Source organism: Suncus etruscus, chromosome 3 (genome assembly GCF_024139225.1).
Source record: "Suncus etruscus isolate mSunEtr1 chromosome 3, mSunEtr1.pri.cur, whole genome shotgun sequence".
Taxonomy (NCBI): Eukaryota; Metazoa; Chordata; class Mammalia; order Eulipotyphla; family Soricidae; genus Suncus; species Suncus etruscus.
Genome location: NC_064850.1, coordinates 22101410 through 22115500, shown reverse-complemented (window position 1 = coordinate 22115500; position 14091 = coordinate 22101410). Strand labels below are relative to the sequence as shown.

The window sequence follows — 14091 nt, the reverse complement described above, 5'->3', positions numbered from 1 at the left end:
ATAGCACAGCAGTAGAGCGATAAAGTGTTTGCTTTGAACACAGATGACCCAGACAGACTCGGGTTCAATCCCTGGCATCCCATATGGTCCCCCAAGCCTGTCAGGGGTGATTTCTTTTTTTTTTTTTTTTTTTTGGTTTTTGGGCCACACCCGGTTGATGCTCAGGTGTTACTCCTGGCTATGTGCTCAGAAATCGCCCCTGGCTTGGGGGGGACCATATGGGACGCCGGGGGATCGAACCACGGTCCTTCCTTGGCTAGCGCTTGCAAGGCAGACACCTTACCTCCAGCGCCACCTACCCGGCCCCCGTCAGGGGTGATTTCTGAGTGTGTAGAGCGAGAAGTAATCCCAAAACTCCTCCAGGTGTGGCCCAAAAACAAAAAGAAAGAAAAACAATTTTGATAAAATAAAAAAGGGTCAGAGTGATAGTACAGCAGGTAGGGTACTTTGGGATCCATCCTTGGTACCCTTTATGGTCCCCTGAGTCCCACCAGGAGTGATCCTTGAGCACAAAGCCAGGAGTAGCTCCTGAACATCACTGGGTGTGGCCCATAATCAAAAATGATAAATAAAATGTTCTGGGCTTTATTGATATCTCTTGGCTGAGGAAATAGAAATAAAGTTCAGTTTACCTTCTGCTCCCATCCAATTCTCTGGTTTGGTTTGGTTTGGGTTTAGGAACAATATCCTAATTTGCCCAAGGTGTTACTCCTGGATCTACACTCAGGAATTACTCCTGGCTATGCTCTGGAGACCATATCAGATGCCAAGATTTGAATCCAGTTTGACTGCATGCAAGGCAAATGCCCTACTTACTGTGCTACTGCTCCAGTCCCTTAATTCCCTTAAAATAACTTGTTCTAAGTTGCTTCACTTGAGGTTTTCTATTGGGACAACCCATGCTAGCAACAAAAATAAAGCAGGTGTCACCATCAATTTGACTTTCTGGTTTTTCTCCCAATATTTCTTCTCCATTGAAGTTTTCCAACAGCCAGTGCTCTCACTAGCACCAAGCAATGACCCGGCATACGCAAGTGATTGCAGATGAAAAATGAAAAATGAATGTGGCAAAGAACTTCACTCCTCTTCCCACAGACAATAATGTACTCACAATGATACTATCCAAATTCAACCTTCCTATTTCCGCAGTCCAGGTGGCAGGGGAGATCATTACTTCTGAATTTTTAGGGGCCCCACTTAAAAATATCTGAGATTTTGATTGGGAATCTTTGGAATCAATCAATGAATACTTCCTCTAGAGTAGGAAAAAAATGATTTCCTCTAAAGTAATTATAGAAGGCAACATCAATTATGAGCCATCTGGAACAAAAAAAAAAGTGAAGGGACATGTAAAAATGTGTGAAAAGTACCAACCGCTATTTACAAAGTAAGAATAAAAGGGAAGAGGCTGGAGCCTCTAGTTCAATAGATAGGGCATTTATTTGCTTTGCGTGTGGCCAACCAAGATTCGATCTCTGGCATTCCATATGGTGCCTCTAGTACCACCAGGAGTAATTTCTGAGTACAGATCCAGGAGTAAGCCTGAGCAATGCAAGGTATGCTCCCCCCCCCAAAAAAAAAAAAGGAATAAAATAGAATTCCTGGTGGTTATTCTGAGTATATGGTACTGTGTATCCATACTCCCTTCTCATCCTTCTTGGCCCAGTTCACAAAGAAGGAAACCAGTTCCAGGACATGAAGCACTTCCCAAGGCCACATACTTGTCCTTTCAAAAAATGCAGGACAGGGACCAGGGTTTGGGTTGATTTTCTTTATGCCGCTCTAACTCATGCAACATATTACAGGTCAATACATTAGGAAACTTATGAGATAAGGCACATAAAGAGCTTTGTAAACTGCATAATGCCAGAGAATGTGTGTTATTCTTATCAAGTTATTACCAGTTATAAAAGAAATGACATTCTAAGAGGAAACAGCACCCTAAATAGAAAGTATGCATGGAACTAAACTGGTGAAAATGGATGTTCGACAATGATCGAAAATCAATTCTAAACGATGTAAATAACTTGCCTTTCATGGGCTTATCTCTGTTCTGATATGTTATTAAGGTTCACACTTTTTAGAAAACAGCATGAGAGAATGAAGTTTCCTGAGGATGGTCTACATTGATGGTATTTTTTTAAGTATATTAAAAAACTAAAGTCAGCTGTTGGGAGTTTTGCCAACACAAACATTACCTATCCACCCACTATTCAATCAACACATTCAGAAAAGAAACAAAAATGACAGACAATAAGGCACTGAAAATTTTGCTAAGAAAAGTCAGAAAATGAGCCAGAGCAATAACAGAGCAGGCAGGACATTTGCCATGCATGCAGCCAACCTGGGTTCAGTCCTTGGCATCCCTTATGGCTCTTTGAACAGCACCACTAGTGATTCTTGAATGAAGAGCCAGAAGCATTGTCAGGTGTGACCTCAAACCCCCCCCAAACAATATATATATAATAAGAATATTAATATAAAAAGTAAATATATATTTAAATAAGTGTATATAATATATATTAAATATATAGATTCATTTTATATAAAAATATAAAAAAAAGAAGAGCCAAAGTGATAGCACAGAGGATAGGGTACTTGCCTTGCATGCAGCTGACCCGGGTTCAATGCCTGGCATCCCATATGGTTCTGGAGCCTGCCAGGAGTAATTTCTGAAGATAGAGCCTGGAATAACACCTAAGTGCCACCAGGTATGTCCCCCCAAAAAAATTAAATTAAAAAACACGACTTATTTTCCATGACTTATTTAATGCAGAGCCAGGAATAATCCCTAAGCACCACCAGATGTAGCAAAAAAAAAAAAGTCAAAAACACTACTTATTTATCTTTAGAGACCTTTGGGATAATATCAAAGGATGGCTCAAATTCTAGTGCTCAGGCTGGAAACGCCTCAATTCTGCAGAATACGAAGGGGAGAGGTGCTGTCGGAGGGCTCAGCTCCTGATAAGTGTCAGAATGCTTGAAGAGTGACAGCTATCAATGAGGGAAAGGTACTAGGCTCAGGGTACTGAACTGGATTTTCTGTTCCTCGGTTGTGAGAGTTTTCAGCTCCCAAATAGTGCAAATAACCTAACAGTGAGATATAGCTCACTCAACTTCATGCTACTAAAAGGCAAAACATACTGCAAGGCCAGCCAGCAGGCAGACAGACTCTGCCTAGTCAGTTCCCACCTTCCTGCTGAGTCACTGATCCCATCTCAGGACCTACTTACTCTGGAGAGCCATTCCAATCAATAAAAGTCACTGGTTGTGCATCAATAAGCAATTGTCCAGCTAGTAAAGGGACAATATTGAGTTACAAAGACAAAGATAAAATGCCCTTGACTATGCCCTTTCTCTTTCATGCTAAGCCACCAATACCAGGAGGTTCATCCAACAGCTTTCACAAAGTGGGTCTCCATTCATCTGCCATCACTTAACAGCTTGCCCTCGAGAAGCATCTCCTTCCCTCTGAGGACAGTACCAGTACACTACCGTGGCACTACCCAGATCCCATTGACCTGAGGCCAGAGCAATAGTGCACAGTGTGCTTGTCATGCATGTGGCAGACTCAAATTCAATCCCTACCATCCCATATAGTCCTGCAGGACCATCAGGAGTGAGCGATTCCTGAGTGCAGAGCCAGGAGTGACCCCTGAGCAATGCCAAGTGTGGCCAAAAACAAAAACAAAAGCAACTTCCTCTTGTCCCTACCATCCTGATTAACAGAACGTGGATTTTGTACACATTTTCTGTCCTTCAAAAAAGAGCTTATTACGGGTTGGAGTTATAGTACAGCGGCAGTGCATTTTTCTTGCATTCAGTCAACCCCAGACAGATTCCAGTTTGATTTCCAGGATCCCATATGGTCCCCCAAGCCTGCCAGGAGCAAATTTTGAGCTCAGAGTCAGGAGTAACCCCTGAGCATTGCCAGGTATGACCCAAAAAAAAAAAAGGGGGCCGGGCGGTGGCGCTGGAGTTAAGGTGCCTGCCTTACCTGCGCTAGCCTAGGAGACGGACCACGGTTCGATCCCCCGGCGTCCCATATGGTCCCCCAAGCCAGGAGCGACTTCTGAGCGCATAGCCAGGAGTAACCCCTGAGCGTTACCGGGTGTGGCCCAAAAACCAAAAAAAAAAAAAAAAAAAAAAAAAAGAGCTTATTAGCTTGAGGTGAATCATAACTGTTCTAAGCCATAGGAATTTCATTTCTCACACCAAAATTGATTGTCCATAAGAAATTAAGAGAATTTTCCAGATGTTCCTTTCTAATGAGGAGTGTGAGGGAAACAGATCCTCTCTGGCATCTGGGTGTCACATTTACCTATGATATCAGGGACTCTATAGTTGTTTTGGGCAGAAGAAGGATGCTGTCTTAGAATCCAGGAAGTGGAAAGGTCCTTAAAAATCAAAATCAATTCAACTCATCAAATAAATGATTGACATCCTGGATATATAAAGTACTCACAGAGACCAAATAAAAGTTTTCAAAAACCCTATTCAAAAAATAGGGAGAGAAAATGAACAGAACTTCTCAGAGGAAGACAGGTAGAATGGCCAGTGGGCACATGAAAAATGCTTAGTACTACTTGTTGTTAGGAAAATCCAACTCAAGAGTACAATGAGTCACACCAGTGAGAATGGCACATATCAAAAAAATGGGAACAATCTATGTTGGTGAGGATGTGATGAAAAAGGAACTCTTATCTACTGCAGGTGGGAATGTTGTCTGGGTCAACCCCTGTGGAAAAACTGTAGGGGGTTTCCTCAGCAAACTTAGTATTGAAATGCAATATGACCTAGCAAGTCCATTTCTGGGTATAGGACATAAAACACTTCAAATGGATGTCTGTACACCATTATCCATACCTAAGTATCCAAAAAAAGATGAATAGATTATGAAGATATGGAACATATACACAATGGAATATTATGCAGGTACAAGAACAATAAAATCATGCAATTTGCTGCAACCTGGTTAAAACTGTAAGATATGTTGAGTAAAGTAAGCCAGAAGCAGAAAGATAAACCAGGATGATCTCACTTGTTTGTAGTATATAAAATAATTGATATTATTCCTAATAATTGGTATTATTCTTAATATCTGTTATTAAGTAAAAGTAATGTAGCATGGGGGGTTGACCTAGATTATTCTTGACCTCAGAGTTTAAAAGAAGAGCAAGAAGGAGAAAAATATGAAAGTGGGGAGGAAAATGAGAAAGGTAAGTAATGTGGAAACAGAAGTTAGAGCTTCAGTTATATTGGTACTGTGGGAGAGTGGTACAGCTATAAATCCAAAGCACAGACTCAACAACACTGAAAACATGAAATCCAAGCTAAAATTACCAGAAACTTTAATGTTCCTCCTGTCAAGGTGTCTGTGGGGGGGGGGCCACATGGGGAGGCATATGATGGGGTATGGGAACTCAAGTGGAGGAAAACTGAAGATGATGGAAGGATTGGTGTTGAAATATTATATGCCTAAAACTCGACTGTCAACAACTTTGTTAATCATGGTTCTTTAAATAAATTTTATTTTTTAAAATATCAGTACAGTGTGTAGGGCTCTTGCAAAAAAAAATAACGACAACACCATCAAGTGATAAGTAGCACCTGTGTAACAGTCACTGCTACTTTCAAATATTTCGAAATGAGTTAAAATGGTGTACAATTATTTATACTCCTTTAAAGTAGATTTTTACCTGGAACCAAAAGCATCTTAATTGATACAACCAATAGTCTACACTGGCTCACCCTGAAAAGTTTCCCACCATCCTCTATTCCATCCTTCCAGTAGATATGTTTGGGCTTAAGAAAATCTCTTCTGGGGCCAAAGCAATAGTGCAGTGGCAGGGCATTTGCCTTTCACGCGGCTGATCTAGGACAGACCTTGGTTCAATCCCCCACGTTCCATATGGTCCTCAAGCCAGGAGCCATTTCTGAGCGCATAGCCAGGAATAACCCCTGAGCGTCACCGGATGTGGCCCAAAATCAAAAACAAAAATCTCTTCTTTAGGGGCTGGAGAGATAGCATGGAAGTAAGGTGTTTGCCTTGCACACAGAAGGACGATGGTTCGAATCCCTGCATCCCATTGCCCCCATGCCTGCCAGGGGCGATTTCTGAGCACAAAGCCAGGAGTAACCCCTGAGTGCTGCCAGATGTGACCCAAAAACATAAAAGAAAGAAAGAAATATCTTCTTTAATTGGGAGTAACCATACCTGGAAGTATTCATGGGGTACTCTTGGTTCTGTGCTCAGAAGTTATTCCTGGCAAGCTCGGGGGACAATATGGAATGCTGAGGATCGAACCTGGATCAGTTGCATGCAAGGCAAATGCCCTATACAATGTGCTATCTCTCCAGCCCAAAATCTCTTCTTTAAAAATGTTTTATTGAATTGCTATGAATTACAAAATTATTCATGATAAGGTTTCAAGGGTACAATGTTCCAATACCTATCCTTACCACTTCCCTCCAACAGTATCCCCAGTTTCCCTCCCCCCTACACCTGTCTCTATTTTTTCTTTTCTTTTAATCCCCTTTTAGATACTATGATTTACCACAATGTTACTGATAGGATATCAAGTGTCATTATCAAGTGTCAGCACCTAGTCCTGGTCCTGAGTGGCCACTTTTCTAACACTATCATAATGTTATAGGGTCCCTTCTCATCCCACCTTCCCACTCCAAGTGGCAAGTTACCTACTAAGGATCCCTGTTCTTTGACAAACACCTCTTAAGCTGCAAATACCTATAGATTAAACCCATAGTTTAAATCTATGTCATTCTGGTCCAAAATGAAGCCAGCCTGGACTCAATTCCTGGCATCCCATATGGTCCCTTAGCCCTGCCAGGAGTAATTCTTTTTTTTTTTTTTTCCCTCCCCCCGCCAGGAGTAATTCTTGAGTGCAGAACCAGAAGTAACCTCTGAGCATTGCCAGGTGTGGCCTAGACACCAAAAAAATTTCTAATAAATGTATGTTATTCTCTCTTCAGTATAAATTACTTCTACCACACTATTTTCCTCTCAGGCTCATGCTGTGCTCACTGGCAGGGCTGGAGAAGAAAGAGGAGAGAGAGAAGGTCTAAACATGAAAGTCTAAGGATACCACCCCTGAAACAGGCATATCAGAAGCTCTAAAAGCTATGAAGAAAAGTGGCTTTGCCTCCCCTTTTTCTCCAAGTTCATGGCAGACACGGTAATACTAATACTCCTGAAAAATCATTATTCTCTGAGCACCTTTCTGGGGTTATCATTCCAGAAACCAAGCCACCTTTAGGTCTAGACTCAAAAAAAATAATAATAGATAACTGAAAAAGAATGCATTTCAAATATGAACTAAGATGAGTATTTTCAGTTAGGTTCTTATCAGTTTTACAGCAGAAAAAGCAGGATCAAGAACAGGCAGATCAGGAGAGATAGCATGGAGGTAGAGCATTTGCCTTGCACGCAGGACAGTGGTTCAAATCCCGGCATCCCATATAGTCCCCCAAGCCTGCCAGGAGTGATTTCTGAGCATAGAGCCAGGAGTAACCCGAGTGCTGCTAGGTGTGAACCAAAAACCAAAATCAAATTAGAAAAAAAAAAGCTAAGAACAGGCAGATTAGATAAACCAGGAAACCAGGAAGATTAGGTAAAATAAGAACAAGGTAGGGCCCGGAGAGATAGCACAGCCGTGTTTGCCTTGCAAGCAGCCGATCCAGGACCAAAGGTGGTTGGTTCAAATCCCGGTGTCCCATATGGTCCCCATGCCTGCCAGGAGCTATTTCTGAGCAGACAGCCAGGAGTAACCCCTGAGCACCGCCGGGTTTGACCCAAAAACCAAAAAAAAAAAAAAAAAAAAATAGAACAAGGTAGACCAGGAGACCAGAGAGACCCAGAAGGTTAAGTAGACTAGGAGACTAGAGAGACCAAGGAGACAAGGGCCTAAGTAGGACCAATGTCCAAGCCCACTTAGAAGGCAGTGTTTTCTGGTGCATATGTTCATGCAGGTGGTCCAGAGAGGTGGTCCAGGTCTCCTTTCCAGGGGTCCTCCTGAACACTGTGAGCACAGGTGTGTCTGACTGGTGTTGCAATAAGCCCTAGTACCTCCTTAGTCACTGCCAAAGAGCCACTTTGTACTCTGCATGCAGCTACATGGCTATGCTTCCAGGAAAAGCATTGAAGCTTGATTACAGTGAATTACTATTGTTAATACCTGGAGAGCCATCGAGGCTCTGAGCAGAGAAGAGGTCAGCTGTCCTCCCAGCCCTGGAAGGCCCTGAAAGCTGAGGCACTGGCAGACTCCCCATGAAGGCAGGAGAAGATATGGGTCTCAGAATACCTGGAACCCTCTGAGACTTCTGGTGTACTCCTAGCTGGCGCGCACCAAGAGCCAGTCACAGCAGGTCCTGAAAACTCAGGTTTTCAGCTGGAGGTGACCCCTCATTCCGGTCAGCTCCTTCTCATCACAGAGAGTAGTTCTTCCAAACCCTCACTCCACCCTCACCTCAGCCTCTGGTGCCACCTACCACCTCCTCATGCTCAGCAGATGGTCCTGCCTCCTACTTCAGAGAAAAAAAAATAGAGGCTAGCAGACTGGTAGATCTCGGCTGCCCACTCACCCTCCCCTTGTCGTCGCCCTCTTTCCCCACACTCATCTGCACCCCCAAGCCTTGCTTCCTCCCTCTGCACCCCTAACAAAGGCCGGTAAAAGCCTAACATCCACCATGTCTAAGAGCCTAAGCCCTCCAGGTCACCTCTGTCCCTTCTCTCTCTTGAACCTCCAACACCCTCTCAGCCTTCCTGGTCAGCCATAGGCCCACCCCAGCCTCCCCTCTTCTGATCCAGGGTTATGCTCTAACCACTACCCTAACTGTATCCAAACCCCCATGAAATGAAAAGACCATTCTATCCTCTGTTACTACTTTCTGGGACCTCAATTCACTCTCTCCTTCCCAAGAGCCCCCCAACCCCCAAATCCTAAGCACTCCTTTCGGTGCTCACTAACATGCATTTTAGTAGTTCTGTTCTCCCAAATGGCTGACATATGCTGATCTCCTTGGGAGAAAGGTCTCTTCTAGGCTTCCACCAGTAGGGTCAGGAGGTGATCCCAGTTCCAGAGCACCATGGCGTGACCCTAAACACATGATGTGTTTCTGCTGCTTTCTCTTGCGACATCTGCTCTTTGCATCTGGCCCCTAAACTGTGCAAAGCCCCACATTCTAGCCCACAGACCCATAGAAAGTTCCTGTCATCAGCCAGCACCAGGCACCAACTCCCCTCAAAGGGATCCCGGGTTCCAGGCATCCCCTTCCTACCCAGGCTGCAGATTCATAAGTAAAACCCCAAAGGGTGAGGCATAGACCCTAAGTTGCAGGTGCAAAGGCCTGGCCCTTTCTTGAGCCCCAAGGGCTCTCTGCTTCCCTCCACTTCCTTGGTTCACATCATTATTTCTCCCTCAGACCAATGCAGCAAGCCTGCAATTAGTCTCCCTGGTTACCCTTCCCAGACTGCCTGAAGATTCTTATTCTCATGCACAGCTGATCACGACATTCCCGATTAGGATTCTTCAATGATTCCCTGCTGAGAACAGAGCAAAGCAGGTCTACTCAGCTCCATCATGAACACTTACTATGGACCCTACTCTCTGCAAACAAGCTCTACATGGCCCGTCCCACCTACCTGTGCCCACTCCTAGCTCAACTACCCATGACTGTTAGGTTACACCTTATTTTACCCAAAACAAAGATCATCCCTGCTTTCTTTGTATCTGTTTGTTTATAACTTGGTTTTCACCCAAAACAAAGATTGTCTTATATGTAAACCTGGGTATCTGCCCTTACTATATCCTTACTGCTATACCTGGGGGTGGTCTCTATATTCAATAAAAAACAGTCAGTCAATAAAAATCAGGCAGAAGGTGGAGATACGAAGTAGAAAATTGCCAAACTATAAGTGTTTCACCCTCAGCCTGGTTTGGATTATTTCATGAGTGACCCTGATTCAGACTTGTTCACCTGGGGTTGGAGAGACACACTGCATTGGCGTGATTTTACACATGCCCTCTGGGTCTTCACTTGACAACATCCCTCTAAAGTCCCCTTGACCCCAGCAGCTGCTTACGCTGTTCTGGAATCATTGACCCACAGACCCCAAGATAGCCAACTGTCCTCTTAGCTGCTCAAAGGACCACGTCCCCCACCAGCCTTGAAGCAATGTCCCTGGATGAAGGCACTTACCTCCATCAGCAGAATGTCCTTCGAGCTCTGCCTTTGCACCTTTGGATGCTGCACCTTCACGGCCACCGTCCGCCCATCATGCATCACTGCTTTGTGGACCTGCGCCAGGGAGGCAGCTCCCAGAGGCGTGTCATCAAAGCTGGCGAAGAGGTCATGGATCTGTCAAGAGTGGAGAAGGACAGAGAAACTGAGACAATAGCACAAAGCAGGGGACGAATCTGATACCTATGGGGCAGATTTTCACTGTTCTCGGCTATATGTCAGGCCCAAGCCTTGCTACTGTGGCCTTTGAGACTCATGCCTACCTCTGGGAGGAGATGGACAGAGGGATGTGTGCATATGCCCAGGCAAACCTGAGTCCCTCTGTGGAAGGTCAAGGAGGTGGTGCCCAGGAGGAGGCCCTCAAAGACCCACAGCTGGGTAAAGAGCACTGTGTGTGAATGGGGTTTCCATGTCTCTAGGTGCTCATATATAGTTAAGCAAAAATTAACAGAGTCCAAGGTTGTGGCATTCCCAGACATAAATGGAAGATGCACCCCACCTTCCACCTGCAGGGCTCCCAGGAGCACAGACTGCCGGCTCCTGATCCCACCAAGTGCCACTCTCTCATTCTGGCCTCGGCAACAGTCTTGGTAAGGAATCCTAGGTCCACCCAGCAAAGCTGCCATGGCCACAGCCTCAGCCCAGAGGGAGCCCTGAGAGACCCCCTGCCCGGCCTGAGTGTTGCTGCCTTCCTACAGAAAGTGGGGAACACATGCCCCTTACTGTCGGTGCTTTCCCCGCCTTTCTGCCTGCCCTCCCTCCCACTCAGATAAGGCGCACCAGTTGTCCCCAGGAGAGATTTTTCCTAATTTGAGTGTTGAGTGGTCACACCTACATGGTCTAGATAGAGGCTAACAGATGGGGAGGCCCTCAGAAATTTTGGGGAGATTGGCCAAGGCTGAAAATCACAGACTCACATTTCCTGAAGCCAAGATACAGCTCTCTCTCTCTCACACATATGCACTCTCACTCTCTCTCTCTCACACTCTCTCTCTCTCTCTCTCTCTCATACACACACACACACACACACACACACACACACACACACAGTATTTAGTGGGTCACAATCTCTCGTCCTCTTCTCAGCCAATGCCCCCTTCCTCCCTTCCTTCCACCTCTAGCTGGCCCTTCCACAGCACCCTCCTCTCTGTGGGCATCAGAAGTCACGAGTCCCCTCTCCACCCCCACCCCAGTCCGTGTGCGAAGCGGTGCCATCACTTGGCTAATCGCATCACATAAATCACTCCTCGCAGCACTGCCGTCATTTTTGCAGCTTTCAACTAAATTCCATCCCATTTATCAACATCCTTCGCAGGCCGTGGCCCAGGCAGCGCACGGAAGAGTCACATGTCCCCACCACCGCCCATCCTCCTTCCTTGCTGGCTATCTACCGACCCCTCTCCATGCCGGCACCCTCTCCCTCAGTCACACCCTGGTCCTTTTCCCTCTCTGGGGAGTTCTAGGTTTTGAAGGCCCAGATTTGCTCCCATTCAACCACCCTGAGTGTCCCTGTGCAAGGGCCCTTTTTCAGACCTGGGCTGAGAGGAAAACAGAGAACAAGACACAGGACTCTAGCAACAGCTCTAAGTGGGCACAGATTTTTGTAGGTTTGGACAAAAACATTTGGCGCTGCATTCTCGGAAGCCAGAGTTAGAAAGTGTCAATGCCAAAGACTTGTTGAAGAGAGGCCAGAGAGATAGCACAGTGGGTATTAGCAAAGGGCCTTGTATGTGGCTGATGTTTGATCCCCGAAATCCCATATGTCCCCCTAGAAGTTTTAGGAATGATTCCTGAGCACAAAGCCAGACATAACCTCTGAACATTGCTGGGTGTGGTCCAAAAGCAAATAAAATAAAACTGAAGGACTGATACCACTGTTCCCTCCACAGTTCTTATTTCCCTAGGAAACTGTTGGACTTCCCTCCTCTACACTCCTAACCCAGAGGTCTCAAAAACCTTGGACAGAAAAGGTAGATTCCACTCACTACAGTGGCCAATCAAAACTCTGAAAGTGGGATTGGAGCAATAGTGTGTTCAGTGGGTAGGGCACTTGCCTTGCATGTACAGGAGTGATCTCTGAGCACAGAGATCTGAGCACAGAGTAACCGTTGGGCATGGCTCAAAAATAAAAACAGAAAAATAATAAAATAAAAACCCTGGAAATGCTGGTTTCCTCAAAGACAGATGTAACCCAACTGGTCTAATCAGATACAAATGTCTCACTTTGGTGGGTGGGGGAGGTGCTATTTGGACTACACCTCATGGTGCTCAGAGACTACTTCTAGGTCTGTATGTCTGTACTCAGGGATCGCTCCCAGCATGCTAGGGGACTGTATACTTCCAGGGACCCAACCAGGGTTGGCCACATGCATGACAGGCCCCTTAACACCTGTACTATCTCTCCTGGTCTTATAATGATTTCCTTTTGGGTGAGTTATCTGAGAAGGAATCCTTTCTTTCTGTTAAACTTGAAGCTGAAAACTGAACCTGAAACCTAGAGCTGCCAGGGGTCACACAATAGTAATGAAGCAGAGCCACAAATGGGGGTACAGGGTGTAGCGGAGGTCACAATGGTGAGCACCCCCCAAGAGGCCCATACATGCCACTTCTGAACTTCACCACCACCCCTTCTTGCTGGGACAGAGATTCAGGAACAAAAAAAAAGGAAGTTTCAGTAACATTCCGTTAGTCCATAATGAGATCAACACTCAGTCCTCTGCAACCTGCTGCTGCTTTTCAAAGGTGCTCCAAAGACAAAATTCTTGAGAGGTGAGGTACAACTTGGTCCCATCTCCAAGGTGTCTAAGGTGGCCGCATTTTCCCACTGTAAGGGGACTCAGAGGTCATCAGACTCCACCTGGCTGGCTCCCTGGTGAGATGTGCACTTGGTCTTGAAACCAGCATCCTTCCAAGGACACTTCGGTCATCAAAATAAAGGGCAGAAGAACACCCTTAGGCTATGTGGCAACAACAGAAGCCAAGAGCATGCTGGAGAAGAGAGAAAGGAAAAACCTAAGATAACCCCCCAATTCGGGGGGTTACCATATTGTTGGGGGATAGGCAAAAGGCTTCCTGTGATTCCCAGTACTTGGGGAATCCAGGAGACTATATGCACCCCTAGCCAAACTTAGCAGCTAGAATGGGACCTAGCTGTGAGCTGCCCGATTCTGCCTAGTATGTCTGGTAGAAGTAAGTCAAAGGCACAGAATAAAGGGTGCTGTATTCCCCCAGCCCACACGGGCACCTGTGAGCCCCTTCCCCATCCTTCCCCACAGAAAGCCAGCCACGTGCCCACATCCTCCCATGCGTTCCCCCTCTCACCCGTGCATTCCCCCTCTCACCCGAGCACACACAATAAGTAACTGTGGCTCTGAGCTGACTTAGAAAGAAGGTAATTACAGATAGGTGCTGCAGCCTGTAATTAAACACGAACAAAGGCTCTAAATGGAGCCGCAATTCTCCGTGTTCACCGCAGGTACTCTGCTGATAGTAAGGGAAGCAGACTCTGGCCCCAAAGCAGAAGTCTCATCCTCCCATGCAATGCAGCTGAGACATATGCCACCCCCTGCCCATCAGGCCTTGGTGTTCTGACCCCCGGCAGAGACCTGTCTCCCCCAGCCTTCCCTTCCTGCTCCTCCTGTTCCCGCTGGGTCAGCAGCATAATCAATGAAGTAAGACAACTGCGCTTTAAAATGACTGGTTGTGTGCTTTTTAATTACTGTCGGCCCATGATTCAAATATATCGATGTCCTTGTCTGAAAAAAGGAAAATACTCAGGAAAAAAGTTTCTCTGGTTCTATAAGGTCTAGGAGGTGTGTGTGTGGGGGGGGT

General features: G+C 45.7%; 1 protein-coding gene across 1 annotated transcript in view; it reads right to left on the bottom strand.

The window, feature by feature from the left end:
- ADCK1 (aarF domain containing kinase 1) overlaps positions 1-14091 on the bottom strand; it is a 115290-nt gene that overhangs the window by 32668 nt on the left and 68531 nt on the right. Inside the window, exon 5 of the mRNA XM_049770395.1 lies at positions 10219-10377. Coding sequence (XP_049626352.1) covers positions 10219-10377 — 159 coding nt within the window. The remainder of the gene's footprint in view (positions 1-10218; positions 10378-14091) is intronic.